Source organism: Pomacea canaliculata, linkage group LG2 (genome assembly GCF_003073045.1).
Source record: "Pomacea canaliculata isolate SZHN2017 linkage group LG2, ASM307304v1, whole genome shotgun sequence".
NCBI classification, from domain to species: domain Eukaryota; kingdom Metazoa; phylum Mollusca; class Gastropoda; order Architaenioglossa; family Ampullariidae; genus Pomacea; species Pomacea canaliculata.
This window is the reverse complement of record NC_037591.1, coordinates 39,163,480-39,189,925: the sequence shown is the minus strand read 5'-3', so window position 1 is coordinate 39,189,925 and position 26,446 is coordinate 39,163,480. Positions and strand designations below refer to the sequence as shown.

Genomic DNA, 26,446 nt, shown 5'->3' with positions numbered 1-26,446 from the left:
AAGGACACGTGTGGGACGCAGTATGTTGTCTGAGACGTGTGTGTCGTCCTTAACAATTGTCGTCAGCCTGCATGTTGGCCCCGTCAACCCCAGATTATAGAATTCATGGAGTATATATATGTGGTGTGTGTACTGCGTGTACAGACGTTACCGAAAGTGAACATTTTGATCATTCTGTTGTTTTGGGATACTGATCTGGGAAATTAGAACAACAGTAACGGTTCCCATTTGAGAAACTGTATGGTTTGCAAACTGAAGTCATTTGCAAGTAGTGAAGTAACTTTAGTTTGTAGAGATTGGATGAAAGCGGGTTCATCGAGAGTCCTTGATGACAAGGATGTAATATTTATATATGTAGAGAGAGAGAAACTTATGTCATTCAGGTGCGTAACTGGTTTGTACTGCCCTCCCCTAAAATAAAACACAAGCTCCCAAATAATAGATAATTGTAAGCCCACGTACAGGTGTTGGTTGTGAGAAAGAACATGTGTGGAAAGCAGTGCTTTGTGACTTGCGTGTCGTCTCCAACAATTTCACAATCGTTCATGTAGGCCGTGTATACATCTGTTTTGTCATGAGCTCGTGTCCTATCTTGTACTGGATGTATCTTGTTTATCATTGGCTTTATGTTCTCTGTACGAGATCCGGATCCGCAGTCTCCCCAGGCACTTACTCTAGTCGCACATTTTTCGCTATCCCTACCCTGGAGCCTGCCGGCACGATGTCGCTTTTTCGATATGTCCATGATACTGTTTTCTGGGCTTATACACTTGCTGGTGCCCATATCTAGCTTCTTCTCCAAATGAACCACAGTTAATGGGTCAGCCTGGTCGCGAATACGTACGGACAGAGCGCTGAACCGGGTCCGATGGTGGGGTGCAGTTGCGGCCTATGTTCCACTGGGAGCGATTAGGAACAAGATCATGATTTTCTTTTTGGCAAACTCTCGGAATGAATAGAATACGAAAGGAAGGGAGAATTTGCTGAGTACAACCTCTTATGTGTGCATGACTGGTGTCTACTATATTATCTCTAGGTGCCTAGTATTAAGTGTCCTTTATCTATGCATGTTCAAGTGTGGCTGGTCAGAATGCTAGCATAGACAACACCACGTTGCACACTTCACATTCCTCTTGAAAGTAAATAAGCAGATACAAGTTTCTTCTCGTGCAACACCACTACATCAACCAAATAAATGCTGTGTAACATAGCTTGTATTCTGTAAATGGATCACATGGCAAAAATTTACAATAATTTTCTTACAACCTTTTCTCATCTTTTAATATCTCAGCCATCATTTACTAACAAACTGAATATATATAAATATAATATTCAGAAATAATAGTTCAGCACATTGAGCTTGGATCAACAGAAAAAATACACTTTTACAAATTCAATTAAGTTCGGAATGTAAATGTATCTGGTCCCAGCACAACCATTCATATAATTAAGTCACTTCTGAGCGATTGCTTCAAAAATAAAATTAAAAAAAAATGGGTGAAAACTTTATGAAATTTTTAAAAGTGTGCATTGCAACATTTTCTTCCATTACTTTTTCATATATCTTCCATATAAGGCACGTTACATTCAGTGGAGAGCTATTCCGAGGTAGTTGAAAATGAATGTTGTCAAGTCTTTGGTAAGTCCTGCACAGAATCATCTCAATTTTGGTGAATTGATAACAATTTCACAGCTGTGCAAGCAACCAATAAAGATCTGAAATATCAACTACTTCTTGCCGTCTTGCAAATAAATTGTTGGGGCTGTTTGACATTACCTTAACAAAAGTAAAAACAACATTAATATTTCCCCATCATATGGTAAAAAATTTACCAATCTATTTCCAAAGGCTCTTCACATTATGTGACGTAATGCTGTATGACATTGGAAGCTTAGCTAAATTTCACCGTTTACAGTTGAAAGAATATTCTTTCAAATTCTTGTTGTTTACACTAAGTGTAACTAGAATTTCATTAATTTTTCATAATATTTTTGAACGTGTGTGTAAGAAAGAATACATGGCATTTATTCATTTACAAATATATAAGCAAAATCATGGATGTGTTGTCCAATCTGTATACAATATTGTCAGAATATTTATACATGGAACACTGTTTAAACTCTTTAAAATCATACAGAATTATGTTTGCTCTGAAGTTAATGCCTTTTTCAAAAATTGGGCATGAACATGCATCTGCATATTATTTGTTTTGTTATGTTTTAGTTTGCCCTTAGAAAGAAAAACAAAGATTGCGATGATGTATTTCATGAAAACCTCACGCTGAATGCTTCAGAAACATGCTGCCTATCTGAGGTCATCAACGGATAGTGTTTTCTCACTGCAAAATAAAACAAAACAGAAAAGAAATAGATCACCAGGTGAACTAAAAGCAACATAAATATATCAAACATATTTTTTAATATTGCACATATTCATCAACAGCACAAGTATATTGTAGCAGAAGCACTTTGTTTCTTTCCACTCAGCATCCTCCTCCCGCACCTTGGCCATACACAGTGGACAAGGTGTGAGTTTAGAGCAGGTGACGCAGCATCCAAATATACAGCAAGCAAAAGGCAATGCCTGAACCTGGTTCACTGCAACACAACATGGTCATTTCCTCTCTGTGAGTAAGACGGTACAAATTCTTGTGTACATGTATTGTACATCTGTCCTCACTGAATGAGATAAAACACATTGTTAGAACGAAACCTGTGTCATCTTGTGCATGTTAAAATCCATGTTAAAAGAATTTGTGGAACGCAGAGCACATTGAGAAGTCATCTGATCCAGATCTGTCTGATGTATTGAACAGAACACACTTTTGGAATAAAGCAGGGTCTAGTAGAATCCAAGGTCAGGTAAATACAGCTGTATAGAAAATGGGAAAAAGAACCCAACACTTAGAATGGGACTAGGCGGCACATCCAATGTGTTCGAGGTAGAATTTTAATTGAAAATTCCCCTTGGGAACTTCCACCCTCTTTCCTTGAACAACAAAGAGGAACAGCCTGATTGGCACTGGAGCTTAAGGAGTCGTGATTCACCAATTATCCAGCCACAGTGTTTAGCCAAGTAAAGTAGATCTGTTAGGTTCGAAGATTACAGGCATTTTGAGAGCATTTGCATTAGCTGATGACTTCCGAACTTTGACAACAAACGAGGGATATAGCACTGTTTAAGTAAAGATGTAAACTTTATTCAGATTGTAGTACTTCGATTTTCTGAAACTGATTAAACTTTACTTTTACAAGTTCTTTATTTTAAACATAACAAGGATCCATTGTCTCCATTCATAATCTAGTTCTGAATTGGGATTTGAAAAAATGTTTTGGATTTGAAAAGAATAAATATCCATAATAATAATGAAACAATAAACACTAACTACTGATGCTGCTACTATGTCAGTTCCCATGATAATGCTCAAACTTTCAAGAAATTTTACTGTAGAATGTACAGACAACTATAGCATCTCATAACAAATATCTTGCATGACTCTAGTGCCATGATTGTAAAAGAAAACGGTAACCACGTTGACTTATTTAAATAGTTAAACATAAGCAAAGGTTTCTTTCTTTGCTTTATTTATCACACTGACTAGAACTAACATTCACTCTTGCCTTTAATCTACAACATGTTATAATAATAACTGAATTTGTAGAGCATATATATATATTTGTAGAGCACACTGTGAGGAGGTGAGCTCAATGTGCTGTGCATAAAAGTCTCCAAAAGAACCAAAAGTCAACCATACAGCAAAGAAACACAAGCGGCAACAAACAGATGACACCACAGCAAACTGAATGAAGTGTGGGGATGAAGATGACGACTGAAAAGAGAAAAGAAGAGTGTGCTGGATTAAGAAAAAATAGTTTTCAAAGTGGTGGGTTCTGAGGCTGGACTTGAAAGTTTCAAATGTTGACAAAATTTGAAGAAAATTTGTCAGAGATTTCCAAACAGTGAAGCTGAATGGGATAAAGCATCGGGTAAATGTCTTTTATCAAATGAATGGTATAGAGAGGAGGTCTAGGAGTAATCTAGCTGGGACAATACACAAGCAGATATCAACTTTTTGGTGGCAGAAACTAAAAGGAAGGGTCGGACATAACTGATCTGTGAAACTCAAGGAACCCTGACTTATGCATTAATGTGAGATTCATGAAATAATGTGTTGATACCAGGTTTCCTGATGAACTGGGGAAAAAAAAGGAAAGTGAAAGAAATAATGAACAGCTCGCATTTCAGTTGATTGCAGAGGTTATTGGAATGACCTAAGCCTTGTCCTTATTTATTTTCAGCTTGCTGGTGGACATTTAGGATTCCACAGAGTCTGCTGCTTGCTATGGTGGTACAGACATGCTGGAGTGGAGCAGTGAGGTTAAACTCAAGCAGCTATGTATCACCAGGCTAAAATATCAGTTAACTCCACCACAAAAACATGTAAACTACTTACTGACACTTTTAGAGACAACCACATAATCTATTATTTCTACACTTAAAAAGACCTTCCTTTATCAAAATGATAAGCAGGACTGGCCACCAATAGTAAAACATCTGTGTCCCTGCACTAATGAAAAGAATATGTCTGACAATACATATTTTAATTCTGACCTTTTCTTTATCAGTAGAGTAATGACTAAGGATAAATAATGATGCATACTAATGGCAAAACCAGTTTCTCAAATTATTATGACAGATCTTACAGACTAATCTGACTCGGACAGATACTCTGACAACTGCAACAGACTACGAAGCATCTCTGACATATCTTTCTTTTTAGGTTGTGAATTATAATTTAGATATGCATGAACAGTCCTTTCATGAACAACTTCCACTCAAACATACTTTCATACACATGCCTGCAAAAAAGACTAAATGAGAAACATGCTTTGTGAATTTATATAAAGTATTGTTCAGTTCAATTCGTTGTGTGAAAACATGAAAGTAAATCTGATCTTATTACTCCAATACACAGAGCAAAAATCAGCATTTTACATATTTTTTAATTGTTTCATCTGCAGACTGAGGTCTCAAATACCTTTCTACATATCTCTGACCATGAGATCCAAAACTGTCATAATTCTGATAGAACTGTAGATCCAGCATGTCCTGGTTAAAATCCTTTAGAAAGTAAACCCAGCACATCAAAGTCTTCGGCAGTTTTTCTCCATCATAGGCATTTTCCTCATCCACCACAATTTCAGTTAGCATGCGCTCATAGTATGTTGGGTGTCCTTCAAAATCATCTAAAAAGTCTCTTTTCTGTTCATCAACTTCATAAACATCTCCTTGCACATTCTGCAAAGAAACAAAACTGCATTTTATTCACGAGCACAAACAATTTCTACGAGAGTAGTAAAGTAGAATATAGATTTGTAGAACTCTATTTGAATGAATGGCCACACATGTATGGAGTCTGTCTTGCAATAGCATTTGAAAATATTTATTTTCACAATTAAATTAGAAAGTGCACTGGCCAATAGGTGGACATTTATAGGCTGTTGAACTTTTGAGGTTTAAACAATACTCATGTTAGTACTGTAACTTCAACCAAAAAAAAAACCCAAAAAACTAGGACCAGTTAAGAGATAACATAGTTTCGTTTTCAAATAAACCCATAAAGGCAGATGACAATATTAATAACAGTAACTGAATTTGTACAGTAAATTTCGCCATGTGAAGATACTGGGCACAAAATATGTATTAAAAAACTGGTAACCACACAGGGAAAAGACACAGCAAACAGGTGACACTGAAGCAAACATGACCAAAAGGTGTGGATAAAGAGGAGAAACCGAGGGGTAAGAAAATGAGATCGCTGGATTCTAAAAGGATTCTTTAATGAAGTGGGTTTTAAGGCCAGACTTGCAAGAAAATTTCAAACATCCACCCAGCTAAAAGAGAAAAAGGCAGAAAATTCCAAACAGTGGGGTATGAGGAAAAGAAAAAAACATCTGCACACTATGATGCATGGCATAGAAATTCAGTTTTTAAAATCTGTTTAAATATAAGGTTTCTTTGTAATGTTTGTTAACATGCATACCAACCTGCCGGGTTTTGTAAATGAAGCTTAAAATCATTTTCTTCCAACAACAAAGTGCCACTATAGTCAAATGTAAATAAAATACTAAAATTAATAACTAACCATTGAACAAATATAATCTACTCTAATTTCTGAAATTTTGATTAGTTAAGGAACTTATTTTGGCAAACAACTCTTGCAATGTAACAAGGCCATATTTATTCCATGGTTATTTACTGATCTAACATCACACTGCCATAGCAGCATTTACGCTGAAAGGTCAACAGCAACAAAGCAGTATTAAGAACAATGACTAGTAATGCAGACAGCAAAGTTGACAAAGAATGAAAGAACACTTTCTTACATAGCCCTTGCCTTCTGCATACAGCAGAAAGGGAATGTTGTATTGGCTTGCAATGATTAGTGGATATTTGTGCTTAATACGACCTTGACAAATAAATTTGGCATGTCCAGTTGTTTCATCGATTATGATCTTGTTGTTTGGTTGGCCTTTCTTCAGTGTGCCATAGCAGAATATCAGTTCACCTTTAGATCCCATTGTGTGGAAATTGCTTGCTGCTGAAAGTGACGTTTAAAACAAAACTACAAAGAAATATAAAAACAAACAAAACAAAACAAAAATAAAAAGACAAACGATGATCATGACTTAACAACATGGAGACTTCAGCTATGAACAAAGACATGACAACAAATATTAAGTGCAAACTTTGTGTAGATGAGAGAAGTCAAGTAACAAATCTTTAATCACGGGGGTTTTAGGGTATTTTTAGTCTAAAATGAGAAATAAATGCTAATATACTACATTAAAATTAATAAAAAGCAACATATGGAACGAGAATGAATAGCGAACTATTCGTGCAAAAGACATTTTAACTGGTATCTCATTTCCAGAGGAAGTTTTGTTAATGAAGCAATTAACAAGCTGTACACACAGTAGATGTCTAATGTCCTTCATACCAGGTTAGTGATGGGTAAGATTTGTTAATATTGGATGGAAGAACTCAAAGTTTATACATACATGCAACAACTACAGCCCTGGCCTAATTTTAACTAATATGTTGGGGTTTTTTTTTTAACATCCCTACACACCGTAGATTAATTAATGGCCCACACTTCCGCATGCCTAACTCTTCTTGTTCTGTTGAATCGTACCCGATACCCATGTTCAAACACATTCATGAAGTCACCCGATTAATGTATTTTTTCAAAGATTTTTCTTGCTGGATCTGATAAAACCAAGCATAAATAAAACTGTATAACGGAACATTGAGTACGTACAGTTAATACGTCTGCCGATGTGCTCCGTCATATACCAAGTTGCGAGAGACCCTTTAACAGTCACAGGAAGACAGCATCTTAGCGGCATGGTATTATGGCAAGCAACAATCTGATTATAAACTGTATTAAAAAGTCTAAACAACATGATGTTTAAATGGTGTGAATGCTTTCAAACGCGCTCCCTCACAATATTGCAGAACAATAGAATGATCACTCCCTAGACAATCAGCCAATCAAATGCGCTGTCTGTGCTTCCAGGCGATAACGTAACGCGCTGTTTTCAAAGCTTGCGAGAGAAAGTCTCTTCCCATATCCAGCTTTTAAGTAAGTCTTCTTGTGTTAATGTTCAAACAACAGAATTAATATTACGACGCAACAGCGTTAAACGAAAATACAACGACTTCATTTATTAAAATGCTAGTTTTTTGTTCACACCCATTCTCTCTTTTCCGCTTATTAATTGCTACTTCGATCCCTGCTCGTCTTCCTTTGCAAAGTGACAATACTCTCAGTCCTTGTTGCTTAGTTCCTCTTTGCGTTTTCTGTATTAGTTTTTATTCATCATTGGTGCTGTTATTTTATTCTTCCATAGTTCATAGATTATAGATTGTTTGCTTGTTATTCTGCCCTCCTATTTTGCCCATGTCTCATTCTCAAAACAGAAGTTATGCTAATACCAACACGAAATAAGAGACAAAACCTCACCAAAGCCTTAAAATTCTAGGTATTACTATTGACAACAATTAATTTGTCTTGGTCCCAACACATCCTAACCATAAACAAAACTATAGCGCAGAAAACCTTTCTCCTCTCAAGAATTATATAAACACTTTAAATCCTCACTCTGAAACTGTTCAACACAGCCTGTATAGTCGTTCATTGATTAACGTTTCCACCCTGTGGGACTTCTGCTATCGAAAAGCCTCTTGTTAGCGTTCAAAGAAGGGCTGTCAAATCAGTGTTAACAAACCGGAAATACAGCCTCATGATTTCCTGTCTCTAGGTGTTCTACCACTACTTATAACCAGACTAAAATTTAACGAAAATATAGTTTATCTTTAAAATACTCACAAGCCAAATGCCCCATAGACTTTCTACTATCTTTTCTACCAACATAATAAGAAGGTCTCTTAAGCTCAATATTCCCATACCTAGAATTTTCTCACTGCTTTTATTGCCTTGTTTTAAACTGACGCAGAGTTTTATTTCTGCTACTTAGTCCTTAAATTTTGCTGATTCTGTTACCCTCATAAATAAAGATTTGTCATAAAGCTAAGAGTTCGTGAGTATGCACTACATAAAGTTTTGTATTTATTATTAATTAGAATATAATGTGATACACAGCTAATAACTAAACCTGTGTTAACTAAGTGGCAATACTAGAGTGGAAAAAAGAAAGTATCACTTACTATTATTGTACGATAACTTTGATGGCCACTAGGATAATTTTATTTATGATGATATTTTACTGATATTAAATGTGAAACAGTGCATATAGGAAAAATTGCCTCAATTCATTTTAAGGTGACAGTATACTCTAGAAAAAATTGTTTGTTTTAAAGATATTTAGTTACATTTTGTGACAGAAATAAAATAACTAACAAATATGTTTTTTAAACCTTTAAAACAAATTTCTTTCTTGAAGTATATCCCTCCTCCTTTCTAATACTCGCTCAGTAATCGTTAGTTAACAATTACAACGATTGGGAATAAAACGTGTCCACCTTTTGTGTACAATAATTGCTTTTATATCAGACAGCAGAAAAGTGAAAATATGTGATGTAAAATGTGTAAAATGGTGTAAAATATTTTATTTTTCAGAAACAAATTGCAGCAACAATGGGTGCTAGAGTAGAATTGTTGCAAATCATTCAGAGAGAAGACAGCCAGGCGCTTGTCAGCTTTGTACAAAATGTCAGTTATTAACTATTAACAGTTTTAGAGTACCTGATGGTAGACTCTTATATGATGTTCATTGTTCTATTAAACACAGTAGATTATTTTGAATTGTTATTACTTAGTGAGGTGTGTGTGTGTGTATTTGTAGAAATTTGTTTTTAGATCAGAACATAGGGTTAAATTGTAATTTGAATATTTTAATTGTTTATTTATATCAGCTCGATCAAGTGCACTACAAAATAATCATTTTTTTATATCCATACTGATCAATTTCATGCTGATATTAACTTTTAACAGGATTTTTCTCCTATGAGAATTTCACAGTGTGCAACAGAAATCTTTTTAAAATGCATGTGTTCATATATCACACAACTATATACTATAGATGAAATAAATTAAGAATGTAGCTCTACAGTAAAAGATTGTACTACTGTTGTGGTTAGTAAGTTTTAATGAAAAATGTAGTATGGGAGCAGCTGAGGGAAGATAGTTGGTGTCAGTAGTGGTGGGAGTGGTACCAGTAATGACTGCCATTGTTGAAAATCTTTACCACTTTAAAAATCTCACAAAGTTTTTTTCTACAGTACTACAGTAATCATTATTTAATGTGGCTTGTGTGATACCAGGGAAGCTTGAAACAAAATGACCTCTCAGAAGTTTTAGCAGAATGCAGTAGGCGTTGCCTTGACGACATGTGGGAAGGTCTACGCAGGATGTCCACTGGGGTTCTGCTGGATGCTGAAATGGAAGAGAATGATAAGAATAAAGAAGTTAGTGAAGTATACAGTTGACAGTGAAAAGTGCTTTACACAAATAATAACAAATTATATATAAATACAGATTCACAATGCTCATAGAACACATTCAAACAGATCAAACATATCAGGAAAGAAATATGCAGACATCTACAGAAAGAAATACTAGCAGAAAAAGAGCATCATGCACACAAGCATGCTGCAAAAGCACAGCATAATTATGATATCAGTAGGCTTTTGGCAGTCAATCCAGGTGGAATCTACAGCTGTGTATTGAACAATTGAAAGGGCAATATCTCAGCAGACAGAACAGTTATGGAAGGTGCCCATCACTAACATTAGTGGTTGTTCACAAACCTCAACAGAGACAGCAAGTCACACATGATTGTCTATTGTTTGTGTGTACACAGATGTCTGGTATAAACGTTGAGTCAACCTAATAACTATGCAAAACAGTACATCAATGATGAGTACTGTCAGTTTGAGGTGTGCCATAGTATTACTTCCAGGCCAGCTGTGTACTGTATTCCCAAGATAAGAAAATATTTAATGGATTTCCAACTGATCAGTTAACATATGAAAAAAATCTAACATGTAAAGACTGTAAAATGTAACATGTAAAAAACAATTTAACTGAAAAGATGTTTACTGTTGGCAACTCTGTATAATGGTATTTTATTTTGCCACATAGACAATAGTTTATCCAAGTGCCTTTTTTTCCAACAGAAAGAAAAGATATTGCTTATTAGCAGTGTAGCTCAGTTAGCCATTGCCACAATCCATGTGCAAGAAGTCATCATTCCACAGTCCCTCATTGATACAGCAACCATTTTTCATGGTAAGTCTAGTAAGAAAAAAATTATCCTTTAGCTCATTCATTACAGGTGTTGAGCTATAATGAAGACATTTGCATTCACAGCTTTGAACTGTAAGGGAAGAGCTAAAGTTTGTGGTTATTCACAGAGAAATACAAATTTATTTTCTTGTTTATTTTTTAACTGCAGTAAAATAGGTCTAAAATTTATTAAGCTGCAATAGAGAATGAGGCTTTAGAGTGGGCTGTTTTGTGGATGAGAGTGTATTTGTGATGTACACAGATTGTGTAGAAGGCAAATCTGCACCATGTTTCAGATATTTTGCCGTTGTTGCCTGATGAAGCTGATAGCATCAAGAACCGACTAGCTCAGCTATTTGAAACTTGGTGGCGACTGGAACTGGAAGGTCGAGAAAGAGTGGTTCCAAACACTTTGCTTTATTTGCTGGAGAGAAGCTTGCAAGCGAAATGCACTGTAAGTTGAACAAGTATTCTATTCCCAGTTCTATTGCATGCATCAACATTTTTGATTTTGGTATTGTTGATACTGCTTGCAGTATTTCTAAAGCGCATCAGAAAGTATAAAAGTGAAATTATGAATAAAAAGTCTGTGTTGCTACTCGGACAAATAAAGCAAGTATTTTCCCTTCTCCTTCCTCCCCACCCCCCAAATTCTCTTGAAGTGAACTTCCTATGTAGAGATCAACTCCTATAAACTGTGGCCATGTGGGGAAGGGTTCTGGTTGAGTCCCATACAAACACCCTATTTACTTGATCCAGATGAAACCTTGCAGGAATATTCCTGCTGTCTATAAGAAGGTTAGGTTTTATTGGTGCACATTGTTCTAGAGCATGTTTATTTCAGCTGTTGAAATTTTTTAACTGTTCATTTCAAATAGGGAAAAAAGTCTGCTAGCAAAGTAAACTGTGGTGTAACTCTATGATGCAGAGCCAGTGTTGTACTGTAATATGTGAGGTACCTTATGAGATAGCAAAAGAGGGCGGAAGTGATCAAGCAAGAATGAGAGTGTTGCATGGGGGCTGGCACCACAGCACATTTTATCTCCCTCTGGGCATCAAGCAGGTGGCTTCTTGCCTTCCCCATCTACCCACTACCATTTGATCTGTGCCACCAGCATGTAATGAACACTGACAATCTTTCAAAATATACTCCTATTGTGGAACAAAAGCTGTCAACCGTAACATTAAAAAAAAAAAAGGTGAGTGATTGATGATATAGAAGGGTTTTTGGTGCCTAGACTGAAAGTGCCTTTATAGTACGCTAGGTTTGTCTAAGCCAAAAGAAACATGGTGAAGATCAGTGGAGAGAGAACTAACGGTCCAGAAGTCATCCTGAAGCTCAACTTGCTGCTGACAGAAAAAAAAAGGGAGGTCTCTAGTGGATGCCTTATGTACTACCTTAGGTATGAAGAGTACTAAGTTTGTCAAAACTTAGCAGCAGTCTTCATTACTGTGAGTGACTGTAGTGCCTATATTGCTAGAAAATGTTTTGCTTTGAAAATTAATTAAATTCACCTCCTCCTCAAATAAGGCAGCAGATGTGAAGGTGGTTTGGCGTCTGCACTCAGTTCTTCCAATGATCAACTTTGATGACGACAGCTCAGGGCCTCTCAAGAACTTGCTTGGAAGATGCTGCTCTTCCTACCAATACCTAAAGACTGATGAGGTGAGATGAGAAGACAGTAGTGAAAATGCCATCAGGAATTTGCACACTTCAGTCTTAGCCATGCATATAAAATACATAGTGAGGCAGCTAGACTATTTAAAATTTTTGTTCTTTGGCATTATATTCTCATACAGTCAAGGAAACTTGCTTCACAATTAATAATTTGGTAGTAATGTTTGAATTTTATTTTAATGTTATTGGAAAAATGATGACTGGTTGCACACATATGTAACAAAACTATTTTCTGTAAAATGAAAGTGGTAAGATATTTGCTTCTAAGGTATACTTTTAAAAAAAGTCAATAATATGACCGATATGTGGTTACATTGCAAATTTAGAGAGCTTCCTTAACATTTGTGCATACATGTTACCAGTGACATGCCTCATATTGGAATACAAATACAAAACATCTTTAAACCTTTACAGGAAATTATTCATCTGCCATGTTACTATTACACAAGACATTATGTCATACCTCAAGTATGACATTAAATATAAACAGTGAAAAAAAAAAAAGACTATCGCTCCATGAACAGAAGCCAGCTGCATAAGAATCTTCACTCAAAGACGTGTCCTAGTCATTATTTAGTTGTATATGTGGATTGCCACTGGAATAAAAGAGTGCAGATATTGTGTAGTTCTGGCTCATGAACTCTAAACCTACAACTTCTAGTGGTGCAATGGTTAAGTTCTTATCACTTACACAATGAGGAGCTTCTGTCATAGGTTGGGCTTTTTGTTCTTGCTCTGCGTGTGACACCTATTTGTAGACCCAACTGTCTGTCATGATGTAGCCTAGTTGCTGAGTCTGTAAAATTCCGACTCCCTCTCTCTACATCACTTTAAGTATGTCCCCCTAATACCTTCACACAACCATATTACTTTAAATGTACCAGCTTTTATGACAGTAGGCAAGAAGAATATGACATCAATGTCTAACACTTATTTATTGGATGTCATCACAGGGTCGACGTTTCCTGTCCTTTGCCTTCACAGTACATGAAGGATTGGTGGAGTGTTTGCACAAGGCCATCAAGAATCAAATGCCATTTGCACCCAAGTTGGTTATTTCTTCATTCTCTTGGTCCATTACAAAGTTCAAACTCTAATGTACAGTAGACCAGCCAATGTTTGATTAGGTCAGATGATGAAAGCTCTACAGTATTTTTTTAGAAATGGCATTATATCTACTAAATCATGTTTAGAGCCATAGTTTCAGAGAGTGTGTCCACGTACACTTGTCTATGTGAGAGAAAGCAAATTAGAGCATTTATGTATGTAGATACATGTAAAATATTTGTGGATGCAGATCATGGCTGCCACTGTATGGAGAGGTATACTATCGGGCCTGGCAAAGAAGCACAGATACAGTGCAGCAGGTTAGTATGATTAGTCATAGTGTAAGTAGTATTTTTATAGTTGATGTCTTCCTGTACTGCTAGTATGTCTCCCAAGCGAGTACTATTCTTTCAATTTCTTTTACTTTTCAATTATTTTTACTTGCCAGCTTTATCTGTAGCTGTATTTTTTCAGTAATAAATACTTTTCAATGTCATTTTAGATCATTGAGAGAGACTGCATCCAGGACCTGATGAACCATGCAGTTCATGCTTCCAGAAATGGATGTCAGGCCATGTTTCCCATTCTCTTCAAGGTAAGTACTGTCAGTCTTTAAAATTTTCTGTTTTATCATGATTAATTACATACTTTTCTCTGGTACATACTGCAATATTACCTTAAAAATAAGACATATTCAAACTTCCCATTTATTTCTAGGAATCTTTGACTATGGCAGCTGGTCATGTGATCTGACTTTGCTCGCTAACAGGAGATACTAAAAGGTGGTTGAAGATTGTGAAGACTGAAATCTCTCACTAAATATTGTCAGGGCCCCTGAGTTCTCAAGTGTGATGACTGATGACAATCACTATAGTTTTTAGAGCAAAGAATAATTGACTTTGTAGAGAGCATTTTTTTATGTGGAGGCAAACTGCACACTAATGACTACAAACATTTAACTAAACAATAAAGAAACACAAGCAACAGAAAATGGATGATAGCAAACATCAGTTCAAGTGCCTGGGTGAAGATGAGGAATTGGAAACAAATACTTCCATACAGTTTTCTTGGAAAGGATGTGTATCTCCTTTATTTACCTTTAAGGGCAAGGAAGAAGTTTTTGAAAAATCTGTGGTAGACAAAGGGTCTTCTAATTTACCATGTTATGTGTTGTCCAAAGACAAAATTAGAGTCTATTAAGTACAGAGTTGTGTTCTATTTATTGAGAATAGGCCTTGCAGGATTGTAAAAGACTGGTCTCACTTATCTAGGTTTCTCATCTGATGATTATTTTGGGTTCAGGTACTGAGCTACTTACACCGACAAAAAAAGCAGCGCGGAGTCGATGCTATGCTGCTGAGGCTGTATGAACCAATCTTGTGGCGGTCTCTCAGTGTAAGTTTTACTGCAAAGACAATAATGGTTGCAATTGATCCTGCTTTATTCACATGAGTACACTATGTGAGACATTTTACCTTGTTGATTGGTTTATTGGGTCACATGAACGCTTCAGATTGGTAGCACCCTAATAATAGTTTGCACTGACATGACTGGAATAGTATAAAAAGTAGTTATCTTTTGGGGGATCAAGCAGAAAGCCTTTGAAAAGCAATCACAGTTTAATTTAGATTTTATTGACTGAATCTTAGCAATTTGAAGTTGAGAAAAAAAGAAAAAGAATGCTTAAGGAAGTATGAAAATGGAGATTAGAGAGAGATTTGAGGAACATGGTCAAAGAGAAAGGTGGATGTGTGGCAGAGATTTGAGGATCATGTGAGATTACTTTGTCTTTTGCAGGTCCCCAACACAGATGTGCGAACTAACAGTGCCAGTCTGCTGTTAGATGCTTTCCCACTGCAGAATCCAGACTCCACTGCAGAGGAGGTGGACTTAATGCTGCAGAAGCAGTTTGACTTAATGCAGGTTCGTTTATGCTAGTGACAAGTGGTGTTGCTGTGTGAGTGAAAGAGAGAAAGTGTATGTGTCTGCATGCTAGTACTGATTTGCAATAATATAGGTTTAAGGGATAGGATGCAATAGAGTACACCTTGCTTCACAATATGAATGTATTTGGGGTTAATTGTATTCTGTCAGCATTTTGATGTCATTGACTGGCAATTGCTGCTGTCTGCTTTGTGCTAAGTGCTAACCCCTTCCTATTAATGATAGCGGCTGCTGATCTCTTGTAGCGACTACTGGCTGACCCATGTCCAGTGGTGAGGGCAGTTACTGGAGAAGGAGTGTGTCTGTTAATGAGTGAGTATTTGGACATGCTTCCTGTTGAAGTGGTGCAGACATTGTTGCGACGCTTGCTGCAGGAGTTGGTGTGGGATGCATCTTCGCCGTCTGTACGTCTAGCTGTTGTCAAGGTGAGAAATCAACTAAGGGCACATAAAAGTGAATATCTTGAAAGTAAGAAATGTTTCAAGCTGACCTTAGGCATTTTTGCTAATAAAATTCAAGAATCTTAACTGTAACTAGTTCCAGTGATGCTTTAATTTTTAATGTAGTTTACACAGAAGTCTTTTGCTTTGTGAGGTGTCTTACCAAGGTTAAAGCTCAAATGTCTTTATGTAGTTTTGACTCTTCTAATAAAGAGTCATCTCCAAACAATTTGCTCAATTTTTAGGGCATCACAGCGATGCTGGAAAACCCCTTGTGCCACTTTCTGCTAAAACCACTCCTGCCTCGTCTCTCTTACTGTCTCCATGACAATGCCGAGGTCGTCCGTTTGGCCATGATGAAGCTTTTGCTGAAAGTCAAGAGCATCCGCGCCATCAAGGTCAGTGCAAGAGTATCTGGAAAATTTCCACCTTTATCAGGATTAAACTCAGTGCTTTGGGAAGAGGACATACATTGTATTTGTAGATTCATGGACACTTGCTGGTAATGTATATGCTGAGGTGGCACAATAGAGATCCTTTGTCACCATGACCTTCATCATGGGGTCCTGCCAGTCCTAGATCAGTAATACAGACAAGAAATTGCAGGGGAATTCATTTGAGGATGGCAGCGGAATAAGTGCATTTGGCTTTAGCTTCTGCACACTGTATTCTCAAAATAGTATACACCAAGCATGACAAAGATTATAAATAGTTATAAAGGTTACAGATAGCTAGATTATGAAGATTACGTGTAGGTAGATTATAAAGATCACAAGTATAATTTTTACATGTAGCTAACATACAAGATACTTATTTCACTGAAGACACTCTCCCAGTTATTGCTTTGTCACAGTCTTTATGATCTTGGACATGATTTACCACTTAAAACAGATTTTTTACAGTGTAATCTTTGTTATGTTTGAACAGTACTGGAACATCTGCCCAATAGAACACCTGCTGGCACGGTTAGAGGTTGACTCACAGCCCATCGTTCGGCGTATTGTGGAGCTGCTGTTTCCATCCTTCATGCCTCTTGATCAAAGTCCACAAGAGCAGATTCTCCGCTGCATCACGCTTATTGAGTCCAATCCTGGTGCTGCCAGGGTCTTTTGGCTGAATGTACCCAGCCACATGACTTTGACTGACACAGGTTGGGACTAAGTGTATTGGAATCTTTTCCCACAAAGCCTCCATTAATAATAAGCATGGCAGTGATGGGTATACTAGAAATATCTCTAAGAGATGAGAGATGTAAGATATAATCATGCTGTGTGTACGCATATTAATGGCTAACAAGGTGTACAAAGGGTGAGATGTAATACTGAGGATGGCATTCTGTCTTTTAGTGAAGTTCATGGCTCTGGTCTGTCGGTATGTGCTGGAGAGTGTCCGTCAGATGGGTCATGATAGTGACGATGGCACTGATACATCTCCATCTGGCAGCAAGAGGAAGTCGAGTAGAGACGTTGGACAGGTACATGTAGATGATATGTGAAGGCACACATAGATAAAACATGAAGATATATGAAAATGATTTGTGAAGGTACATGTAGATGTTGGCTTTATGTACATGCAGATGATACATAAAGGTCTGTGTAGATGATGCATGAAGGTATTGTAGATGTTGGCTTTATATACATAATACGTGAAGGTGCATGCAGTTCTTGCTGAGGTAGAGAAAGGTGTTAAGTAACATGTATTTGTAGCTTCCCTAAACACAGGTCTTACCAGTCAGCCCATGTACATAAAACTCTTTGCTAGTCAGCCAGTCCCAGGTGTGGCCACTAACAGAGGAAAAGTTTTAAACTTACCAGATGCTGTGTTCGAACATGCCAACCCCAGTTTAATTGTGTGGTATAAAATTATTCAAGGATGCTGTTCTCAGCAGGAAGAGCAGGCAGCAGAAAAAAACGAAGATGAAGATCAGAACTTGTCTGCTGAGGTCCTACAGGGATTGCTCGAGGTTATCTACCTCATGTGGACTGCAGTGGCCAAACAACTGGATGCTGTAAGTTACTGTAGGCATCATTCTATGACATATCAGCATTACAAAGACAACTAAAAAGCATGTAATGGAATTATTTTATCATCAATAATATTCAGGAAGAGATGGTTTTATAGCTGAGTCTGATAGAAGTGTTCTAGCACTGTGTAACTGAAATGTCTCCTTGTTTCTAGCGTGAGAATATGAACATCAAACAGTCCTTAATGAAAAAGCTGAGTGTGATGATACCAGACGTGCTGAAAATTACCCAGGTAACCATGATCGTTCTTTTTTATTGTGCAATTTTATGACCATAATGCTATAGCTGTCACTTTTTTATATCATAAAGGAGCTGTAAATAATCATGGGAGTGTGAATAGAAGATTGGTCAGACTAAAACTGACGACCACATGTTGTGATGCTCCAAGTGGCAAGATGATATGTGCTGAATTTCAGCAGTAAAAAGTTGCCTGTTTTATCTTTTTCAGGAACCAAGAGTGGTGTCACTTGTGATTGAGCTAGCAGGACACCTACCACCAAAAGCAGTGCCTAGTATCAGGTGGGACTCACAAGTAGATTTCAGAATGCATAGTGTTTTACCTCATGGTTATTTAAAGTCTGTAGCATTTTACTTATAGCATTCCCTCAGATTTGTTTTTGTTAAAAGGTACTTCTACTGGTCGTGATCTGAGGTGACCTAAGGTCACCAACTGTATCTACTGTTGCTGGGAATATATTTAACATGCGTGAAAGAGAAATTATTTCAACATGTTTATGTAGGTATTTATCTCTACATATTGCTAGTATGAACACTATTTGGAATTGCCCTTATGGATTAATAAAATTGTTAAAATAATGAACCATCAAAACTTCCTTGCTACAGGTAATGTGTTTAAAGAAGCCTTATGTCTTAATCTTTACTGGAAATATTTTGTCACTTGTTTCATTTTTTTTAATCTTGTTTATTTTTGTCTTTGGTTACTGCAGTGTCACCTGCCTATCAAAACTTCGTAACTTGACAAATGATAGTGGAGCAGGGGAGTGCACAGAGTTGCTGGAAGCTATGTGTCGGTGGGAGCGGGCTTCAGAAATTTTACAGATGATCAGCGATTGGCTGAAGGATTTCCTCATGCCAACAGAGGCACCACAAGCTGTTCCAAGCAAAAAGGCTAGCATGACTTTTCATAAAATATTCTTTCAAGTTTTCATTGATGTCATTCTTGTTCGTGTTCATTTTCTCGTAGTGCTACAGCTGTATTAAAAGTGATAACTGTTGAACATCTCAGATCTGAACTACATCTCTCCAGCACTGTTATCTTTGAGTTGTGTGTAATCATGCAGGGTGGTGCAGCTAAAAAACGTGTACAGATCTTGGCACCAGAGGAAAATGGTCATCCTGACTTGGCCATTAACTACTTGTCTACAATGCTACGATCTTCTGTTTGCAAGCAGATGTTAATGGAGCACCATCTTCAAGATTGTGACAAGCTGAACAGACTGTTGTCGCATGTTCTGGTATGCTGCCTCTTCACTTCATTAATCATAGAATTATATACAGATGTCTACATTATTTTAATGCTTAAAGAAATCTTGCTTTTCACTTGAGACTTTACAGTTTACTGGACCATGCATGGTGCAAAAAAAAAAAAAAAAAAAAAAAAAGCACCCTTACTGAATGAGCAAGAAATGTAGGAATGTAACATGGTAAGCAAGTGATGTATCCTGTTGTCTTTGCATCAACAGGTGGTGATAAAGAAACAGCTACAATGTGAAAATTGTCCAGAATCTGCAGATGTTGACAATAGGATCCTTGTTGAACAGATCTTGTCTTTGCACCTGAGGATGTCTGTGCTGCTTCACAGACCAGTAAGGACTCTGTAACTTATCTGATGTTACTTAGTGAGATCTCTAGACTGACTTCATCAGCCATCTCCAAACCTATCACCGCTGATGCTAAACCATTTAATTTTGTGTGTGTTGTGTAAACAAACGACTGGTATCAGCATATTACACATGGGTCCATGTACAGATAGCAAAAAGTTTCCACAAAAATGACACATGCTTGCACAACCAATGATGTACGCAGTTGATAAAATGCAAAATTAGTGAAAAAATGTTGCCTTAAAAAATGTTGGTGTCAGAGGTAATAAAAAACTGTTCAAAATAACTTGAACAGCTAAAGTTTACAAGTAAGCATGATACTAAGAATGCAAGTGAGCTCTTTCATTAGATGGAGAGGTTTACAGACATTGTACATTCATAAAGCATTCTGTCTGTCTTTTGTGGAAGAGGAGCATTGTTCTTGTATTTGTATATTGACCTTTGTCAGGAGGAACACTGTGCTGACTGTGTGATCCACATGAAGAGCATTTTGGAGTGGGGAAAGGAGTCACTCCTTCCATGTATTGGTGCACTACCTGCTTGTAAGTCTGGGGATGGGTATCTTGAGGGAGAAAATCAGCTCATTTCTACTGCTGAGAACTGGGAGTGGAGGAGCAAATTAGCTTCCAACTGCATCGTGGTATGAATCTCAGTGATTTTATATTTGTACCTTGTGTGAAAGATGTTTGATTTATTTATAGATAAGTTTATATAAATATATAAGTTCACTTTATGTTAGAGTTCGTGTCAGGAAAATGCAGCATAGCTGGCTAAAATTTTAAAGTGAAAACTAAATTTCATCTTATATTTTTTTCTATTTATGGTGATGCCACAAAGATAACTTTGGTTTTGTAGACTATTTTGGACATATGCTGTAACATGCTGATGGTTGGGTTCGGAGACAAGGAGTTTGCCATGCAGCTTAGCTCCTTCTGCAAGGACATTTTATATACAGGTTTGTGTTCAGTATTAATGACATTACGACTTTTTGGTACAGGGTTAGGTACATGACTTTTTTACTGTTCTATTGTGTAAGTATTGATCGGGTATGTTAAGAATAGTGAAATAGAAAAGTTTCATGTGAATATAACCATTGGTTGCCTTGGAAATGATCCAAAATGCCACAAAACAAGAAATTTCGAAATTTAATGCATCACAACCATGCTACATTACACAAATCTGCTGCTATTAGTTCATACAATTCCTATAAAGTTACATGATTGCATGAAATTGTTCTTATAACTTTTTATATGAATTATTCTCACAAAATTACAAAAATCATAATTGATGCATCATAACTTAGTCTTAGCGCATAATTATCCTAGCTAATTTTATGTGCGTAATTTTTCAAAACTATGTATAAACAGCCTGCAAATTTTCTTAGCTCTGTTTTTAGTGATTAGGGAGTTATTAAAGAGTAACAATTTATTTTACTTTTGGGAGACAAAGTCCAAGTCTTGTAAAAAATGTAAAACCAGACCTAAAAAAGTAGGTCACAACAAAAACATTGATCGAATGAAGCATTTTTCAAGGTGTTTGTAACTAAATGAAGCTAAGCACAGAAGAGGTGTTATAGATTTAGAATATAATAATCTCAAAAACTGTAATTTTTTTTAAAATACACTACCATGCAAGAAATCATAAAATCAGCCTTGTCAAATGGACTATCTTGTAAGGCATAAAGCCAGCATTGTGTAAATGAGAAAAAAGGCAGATTGGTTAAATAGGATACCTATAATATATGGACATTTATATATTTGAAGTTTATGTACACAAAATAGTTCATATATCACAGCTGTGTGATGTATTTCACATGCATACTTCATACTTTGTATCTTTTTTTTGAAAGAATTTGATTTTGGAATGCTGGAAATCTTACTGTCAACAGCTGAAGAACTGCGACTCGTTGATGGTGTGCTGAGTGTTCTATATCAGATGGTACTGTTTGAAGATCTGTTGGCCAGTGGAGATGTCAGCAACAGCATGACTCACATCATGACAGCTCTGAACATGTGCCTTCGAAGACCAAGCAACAGAGAGCCGAGGGTCAGTAGCCTTTTTTCGAGTACTGCAATTTTGTGCCTTTACTTAAAGAGGCAGCTTGACCAAGTTTGTTAATACTGTCTATGCATTATGGCAGGCATGCTAGACATCAAAAGCAAGCTGTGTGGCATTGTGTCCTGCTTGTTGAACACACAACACTCTTCACCAGACATTTGTGAAGGAGAGTGTGACCAGACGGCCAAATCCCTGACCTCAACCTTGCTGGGTGCCATGCTGGAGGACCTTCATCACACAAGCATTAAGGTCAGCATTTAATGGCTTCTGAAAGAGATGAGAGTGGGGAAAGGTAGATAGTCAATAGTTTTCACTATTAGCATCTAATCATTTTAATGATTTCTTGGAAAGGACGGTCTTCCGGAAAACATTCAAGATAGTCCAGAGCCTCTGCCACCCTTGTCAGCCTGTATCTTGAAGGCCCTCAGTAGCACAGCTGCCTCTTGCAGGTCAGATGTTCAGACACTTTGTGCTTACTAACATATGATCTTGTAACAGATATTAAATAATTAAGTATTAACAATGACAGTTATGTGCTAAAGAGTTAAAATAAGTGAGTAGCTATTATTTGATTAAAATGTTATTAAATGTCAGATGCATTCTAATATCTAAGGGTAGACGGATTGTTGGTGATTGTGTACAAGTGTGTGTTTGAATGCTTTGTTATGCCAGATATGATTGCTGTGGCTTCCTTTTCCTTACAGCTGTTGAAAATAATAATTTGCTCAGATGCATATGACTGTTAGATTGGTTTCAAGACAGTGAATACTTCTAAGATACATTGTGATCATCATAAGACTTCTTTGTGGGCAGACTCCTTGTGCAGTCGTTGGAAGACAGGATGAGGTCAGACACAATGACCCACCCTCACATAGTTCATGCTGCAGTCCATTTGCTGGTCACTCTTCATGCTTCTCGTAGGTGTCCTCATGGAGCTATGAACCAAAAACAATATAATACTGACTAAATTTTATGAGGAAAAGAGTGTTGTATTACTTTCGCAATGTGGCACTTGCTTACAGTGAAAATGCAAGATACGCTTAAAATGTATTGCTTGTAACACTGCAGGAGTTTTCTTGAGACATTGCAGGCATATTCTTGTGACATTTCAGGTGTATTCTTGAGACATGTGAAGCTGAGCGAGTGCATTGCAGCAGCTACAGCAATGGTGCAGCGCATCAGAGAATCTGAAGCTGATCATCACATGGATCCAGATCTGCATAGGTGAGTATAAAGCACTTCCAGTGTTATGTTCACACATCATTTCTGGAAAATCACTCACGTTCTTTTTGCACTTTATGATATGGTAAATCTTCATTTAATTTAAAAACAGTAATAAAATGAGATTTCGGTTTCTGCTTGTATGGCTGGGTTAAATAAAAACCTGAATCTGAACTCTAAAGTCCAGTTTATAATTATTTTACTATAATATATAGTATGATATATAATTAATAATGATACATAAAATTCACAATCAGATTTCTTCAACTGGTTTTTTTCTTTCTGTCAGGGAACTCCTGATCCAAATAGAAACTAAATTCCAGCTGATGAAAAGCAAACAGCCTGAAAACTCCACCTCATAATCCTGCACTGAACAGCTGGCTTTAGAGTTAAAACTGGCCTCTTTGTGGTGTAGGACATGGAACAACTTATAGTCTACTTGATTTCTGTATGTACCGGCTGTGTGTCACAGACTGAAAACACATATGAAACAAACTCTTCATCTTTCCAGTCACTGTCAGCTATAGTGTAACCCAGCCTTTAAGACAGATGATGCTATAGTCTACAAGTTCCTCTTGTTTCCAAGTTTTCTTTGAAGTGGGCTGTCAGTGGTCACGCTACTTCACTAGAGTAGTGGCAAGGGTTGGAGTGGGAAGGGAGAGCAGCATATACTCAGATGTTTGGTCTTATAGACTGCAGACACAAGTTGGTAAGGGTTCCAGCTTTATGAAAACTGGCTGAAAAGAATTTTGTATTTCAGATTTGTTATTCCATCAATATGTGGTATTTTCATTTATATTGTTTGATGTGGGATTTTGTTTGTTTCTTTGCCTTTTTTTTTCTTTTTTGTTGCAATATGAATGGATCAATTAAGCCCTTCACAAGTCAGTCGCTGTTATTTTCCTGGCAGTCTGCTCTGTATGAAGCATCTGTTTACAGGACTAGCTGCCTTGCTATGATTTAGTTGCTGGAGTAAAACACCAATCCTCCCCCTCTTCCTAGCAGCCTGTTTAAGAGAAATGTGGTCCTCGAATCTGAAATTCTACTTTTTGCCAATTAGCCATGTTTGTAGGTATGCCTGCATGAGTGTACATGTATCTCTGTGTGTGTTTTGTTTATTTTTTTTGTTAAATTATAAATAAGTTTTTGCACTGCCTACTCTCAGTAGAGACATCAATAAAATCTTCAGGCTGTGAAATAAAAGTCAAATACTATCACTTATAACATGTTACTAATCTTGAAATATTTTTGGATCTGTTACTCTTCATGTTTATTATTTCTTCAGCATCCTGAATAATTCTTATTTACCTTGGCAAGGATAGCAGAGTTCATTCAGTCTGCTCTCTTGATTTGAACTGCCCATGTTTAGAAAGTCAAGTCTCTTACCCTCTAACATTACAGACCTTTATCACTCCAAAACACACATTACAGATCTTCAGCTCCTCAGCAAACATACAGACATAACAGACTCTAAATCCATTATGCAACATTACATATATTACATACCTTTATCTGTCCTAACACTAACACTTTAGTAGTCTGGTGGCGCAACTGTTAGCACCTGTCACCAATAGTGAAGTGAAAGTTTGGCACTCCTGGGTTCAGCTCTTATCTTGGGCACACTTCTTTCTCTGCGTGTGGCATCTGTTTACAGGGCTGGCTGCCTTGCCATGATATAGCCTTAGTTGCTGGCTTTAGCATAAAACCAATTCCCCGCCTTCCCAGCATGCTAGGTCAGACTGGTTACACAACTGTTTTGCTGCATGTTACTGTATTCTGTCGTTTTTATGCATGTCTCCAAAAATATAAATAAAATCTCTTTGATAAGCTCGGGAATATTTTGGAAAACATGGATGTAAAAACATCCTTGTTGACAACAAGTGTCTGTTTACACACATGCATTACCTCCACAGGTGATCTGGTCATGCACTTAAACTTTGCAGCTGTGACAATATCAATAAATTATCTGCATCTAAAACTCCGTTATGTGTTGTGTGAAATGACTTGTTCATGGGAGTGAAAACTAGAGTATAAGACTTGCATCAGGTGTTCCAAAAGATAACGGATACAACGCTGGTGTCTGTTATGGACTCATGCATATGCTGTTCATTCCGCTGTCTGGTCCCATCGCTTGCTGACAGTCTCTCTACCTGTTGGCTGGACCCACTGCTCCTGCCAATGAAGAAATTAATTTTGGCGACCTGAAATGTGCGCAAGAAGAAGGAATTTCATCAGTTGGGTTATCTTTGGTTGTTGCGAAATAAGAGGACCACCCAGGCTGGCTGCACTCAGTGTGGCACTAAGGCGAAGAGAAACAGGTCAGTCACAGTTTCTTGTTGACGTACACACCTGTGGGAGGGTTGGGAACGGTAGTCTCCTCTAAACAATGGTCTGCACCGAAACAGGAGGAACACGAACTTTGTGTGTTTGTTTTTTGGGGATTTTTTTTTTAACACCCTTCCACCCCTTTTCAGGTGAAATGGTACAGTCAATGACTTATTCTTATATCGCGACTTACGACTTACTGAGGAAGAAAGGAGCAAGGAGAGGAGAAAGCTCTGTGTTGGATGTATTTTAACCTGAGTGCACATCAGTCTCCAAGTCTGCATTCAGAAACTGAAGCTAGGAGGGGGATTTGTGCTTTACGCCGAGCCAGCAACTACATCACGGCAAGGTAGCCAGACCTGTAAACGGATGCAGAGAAAGAACAGTGTGCGCGAGACGAGATCTGAACCCAGGACAGCCAATCCTCGTTGCATTGGTGACAGGCGCTAACCATTACGCCCTGATGGAGAGAGAGAACCAACGTTTTCAATAATAAAATAATGATTTTTGTTAGAAATAACGATCAAGGACTGCAGGTTAAATATACAACTGAAGGCTGCATTATAGGCTATAACGGACCTCCCATAATGTTGCAATAAACATGACAATGTACAGCCCACAAAAAGCTTGAAATTAAGTATTCTTAATGTGAAAATGGAACTAAACAAAACAGGATGTCACGTTTGGTTGTTATTTTTTTTGAAGCTGGGGTTGGAGGTCATATTTTAAATTAACGCATACTATGCCTTTCCTGCAACATTGCTTCAATACTGTGTAATCTTACATTCTATCGTCGGTGTTATATATCTTTTATATTACATTACTAAAAATTGTTTATTTCTAGTCGAAGTTTAATTTGTAAGCACATTTGAAGAACAACAAACTATTACAATTAATGATTAATGCTAGGGTCCGTGCTGGCTTTCGACGACCCTGCTGAAAATACAAACAGAGAGAGAGGACGAAGGTGTATATGCTACCTGTCCTACATGCAATGGGCTAAGCCTGACGATGAATAATTGAATTGTACGCCCCTGCCCCCCCCCCCCCCCCCCAG

General features: G+C 37.2%; 2 protein-coding genes across 5 annotated transcripts; one reads left to right on the top strand and one right to left on the bottom strand.

The window, feature by feature from the left end:
• Positions 1–1,196: 1,196 nt before the first annotated feature.
• LOC112557811 (gamma-glutamylaminecyclotransferase-like) lies at positions 1,197–7,536 on the bottom strand. 3 transcript variants are annotated; one of them, XM_025227868.1, is made up of 4 exons: positions 7,323–7,535; positions 6,388–6,602; positions 5,040–5,299; positions 1,197–2,339 (listed from the first exon to the last, which is right to left on the bottom strand). In XM_025227868.1, exons 1-4 carry the CDS (start codon positions 7,465–7,467, stop codon positions 2,306–2,308), a joined length of 654 nt encoding a protein of 217 aa, XP_025083653.1. In that variant the 5' UTR covers positions 7,468–7,535; the 3' UTR covers positions 1,197–2,305. The 3 variants fall into 3 exon arrangements, with proteins under 3 accessions (XP_025083653.1, XP_025083651.1, XP_025083652.1); XM_025227866.1 differs by lacking the exon at positions 1,197–2,339 and having other exon boundaries at positions 2,837–5,299; positions 7,323–7,536; XM_025227867.1 differs by lacking the exon at positions 1,197–2,339 and having other exon boundaries at positions 2,837–5,299; positions 6,388–6,599; positions 7,323–7,536.
• Positions 7,537–7,558: 22 nt separating this feature from the next.
• Positions 7,559–24,558, top strand: LOC112557809 (condensin-2 complex subunit G2-like). 2 transcript variants are annotated; one of them, XM_025227862.1, is made up of 29 exons: positions 7,559–7,646; positions 9,144–9,236; positions 9,848–9,991; positions 10,703–10,814; positions 11,108–11,265; positions 12,343–12,477; positions 13,443–13,537; positions 13,787–13,856; positions 14,039–14,131; positions 14,839–14,931; positions 15,334–15,459; positions 15,726–15,905; positions 16,166–16,318; positions 16,848–17,070; positions 17,267–17,394; positions 17,809–17,928; positions 18,099–18,176; positions 18,393–18,463; positions 18,892–19,072; positions 19,246–19,419; positions 19,648–19,770; positions 20,234–20,425; positions 20,641–20,740; positions 21,674–21,831; positions 21,926–22,092; positions 22,195–22,292; positions 22,657–22,760; positions 22,956–23,067; positions 23,354–24,558. In XM_025227862.1, the coding sequence occupies exons 2-25, from the start codon at positions 9,162–9,164 to the stop codon at positions 21,932–21,934; spliced, it is 2,991 nt and encodes a 996-aa protein (XP_025083647.1). In that variant the 5' UTR covers positions 7,559–7,646; positions 9,144–9,161; the 3' UTR covers positions 21,935–22,092; positions 22,195–22,292; positions 22,657–22,760; positions 22,956–23,067; positions 23,354–24,558. The 2 variants fall into 2 exon arrangements, with proteins under 2 accessions (XP_025083647.1, XP_025083646.1); XM_025227861.1 differs by having other exon boundaries at positions 17,806–17,928.
• The last annotated feature ends 1,888 nt before the right edge of the window (positions 24,559–26,446 follow it).

Excerpts from the sequence above, each read along its gene's own strand:
- LOC112557809 (XM_025227861.1), top strand. The coding sequence starts at position 9,162 with ATGGGTGCTAGAGTAGAATTGTTGCAAATCATTCAGAGAGAAGACAGC. Across the intron at positions 11,266-12,342 it reads GCTTGCAAGCGAAATGCACT|GCAGCAGATGTGAAGGTGGT; the intron begins GTAAGTTGAACA and ends TCCTCAAATAAG. Across the intron at positions 15,906-16,165 it reads TACGTCTAGCTGTTGTCAAG|GGCATCACAGCGATGCTGGA; the intron begins GTGAGAAATCAA and ends CTCAATTTTTAG.
- LOC112557811 (XM_025227866.1), bottom strand. The coding sequence starts at position 7,467 with ATGTTGTTTAGACTTTTTAATACAGTTTATAATCAGATTGTTGCTTGC. Across the intron at positions 6,603-7,322 it reads CATCGGCAGACGTATTAACT|CAGCAAGCAATTTCCACACA; the intron begins GTACGTACTCAA and ends CGTCACTTTCAG. Across the intron at positions 5,300-6,387 it reads ATGCAGAAGGCAAGGGCTAT|AATGTGCAAGGAGATGTTTA; the intron begins GTAAGAAAGTGT and ends GTTTCTTTGCAG.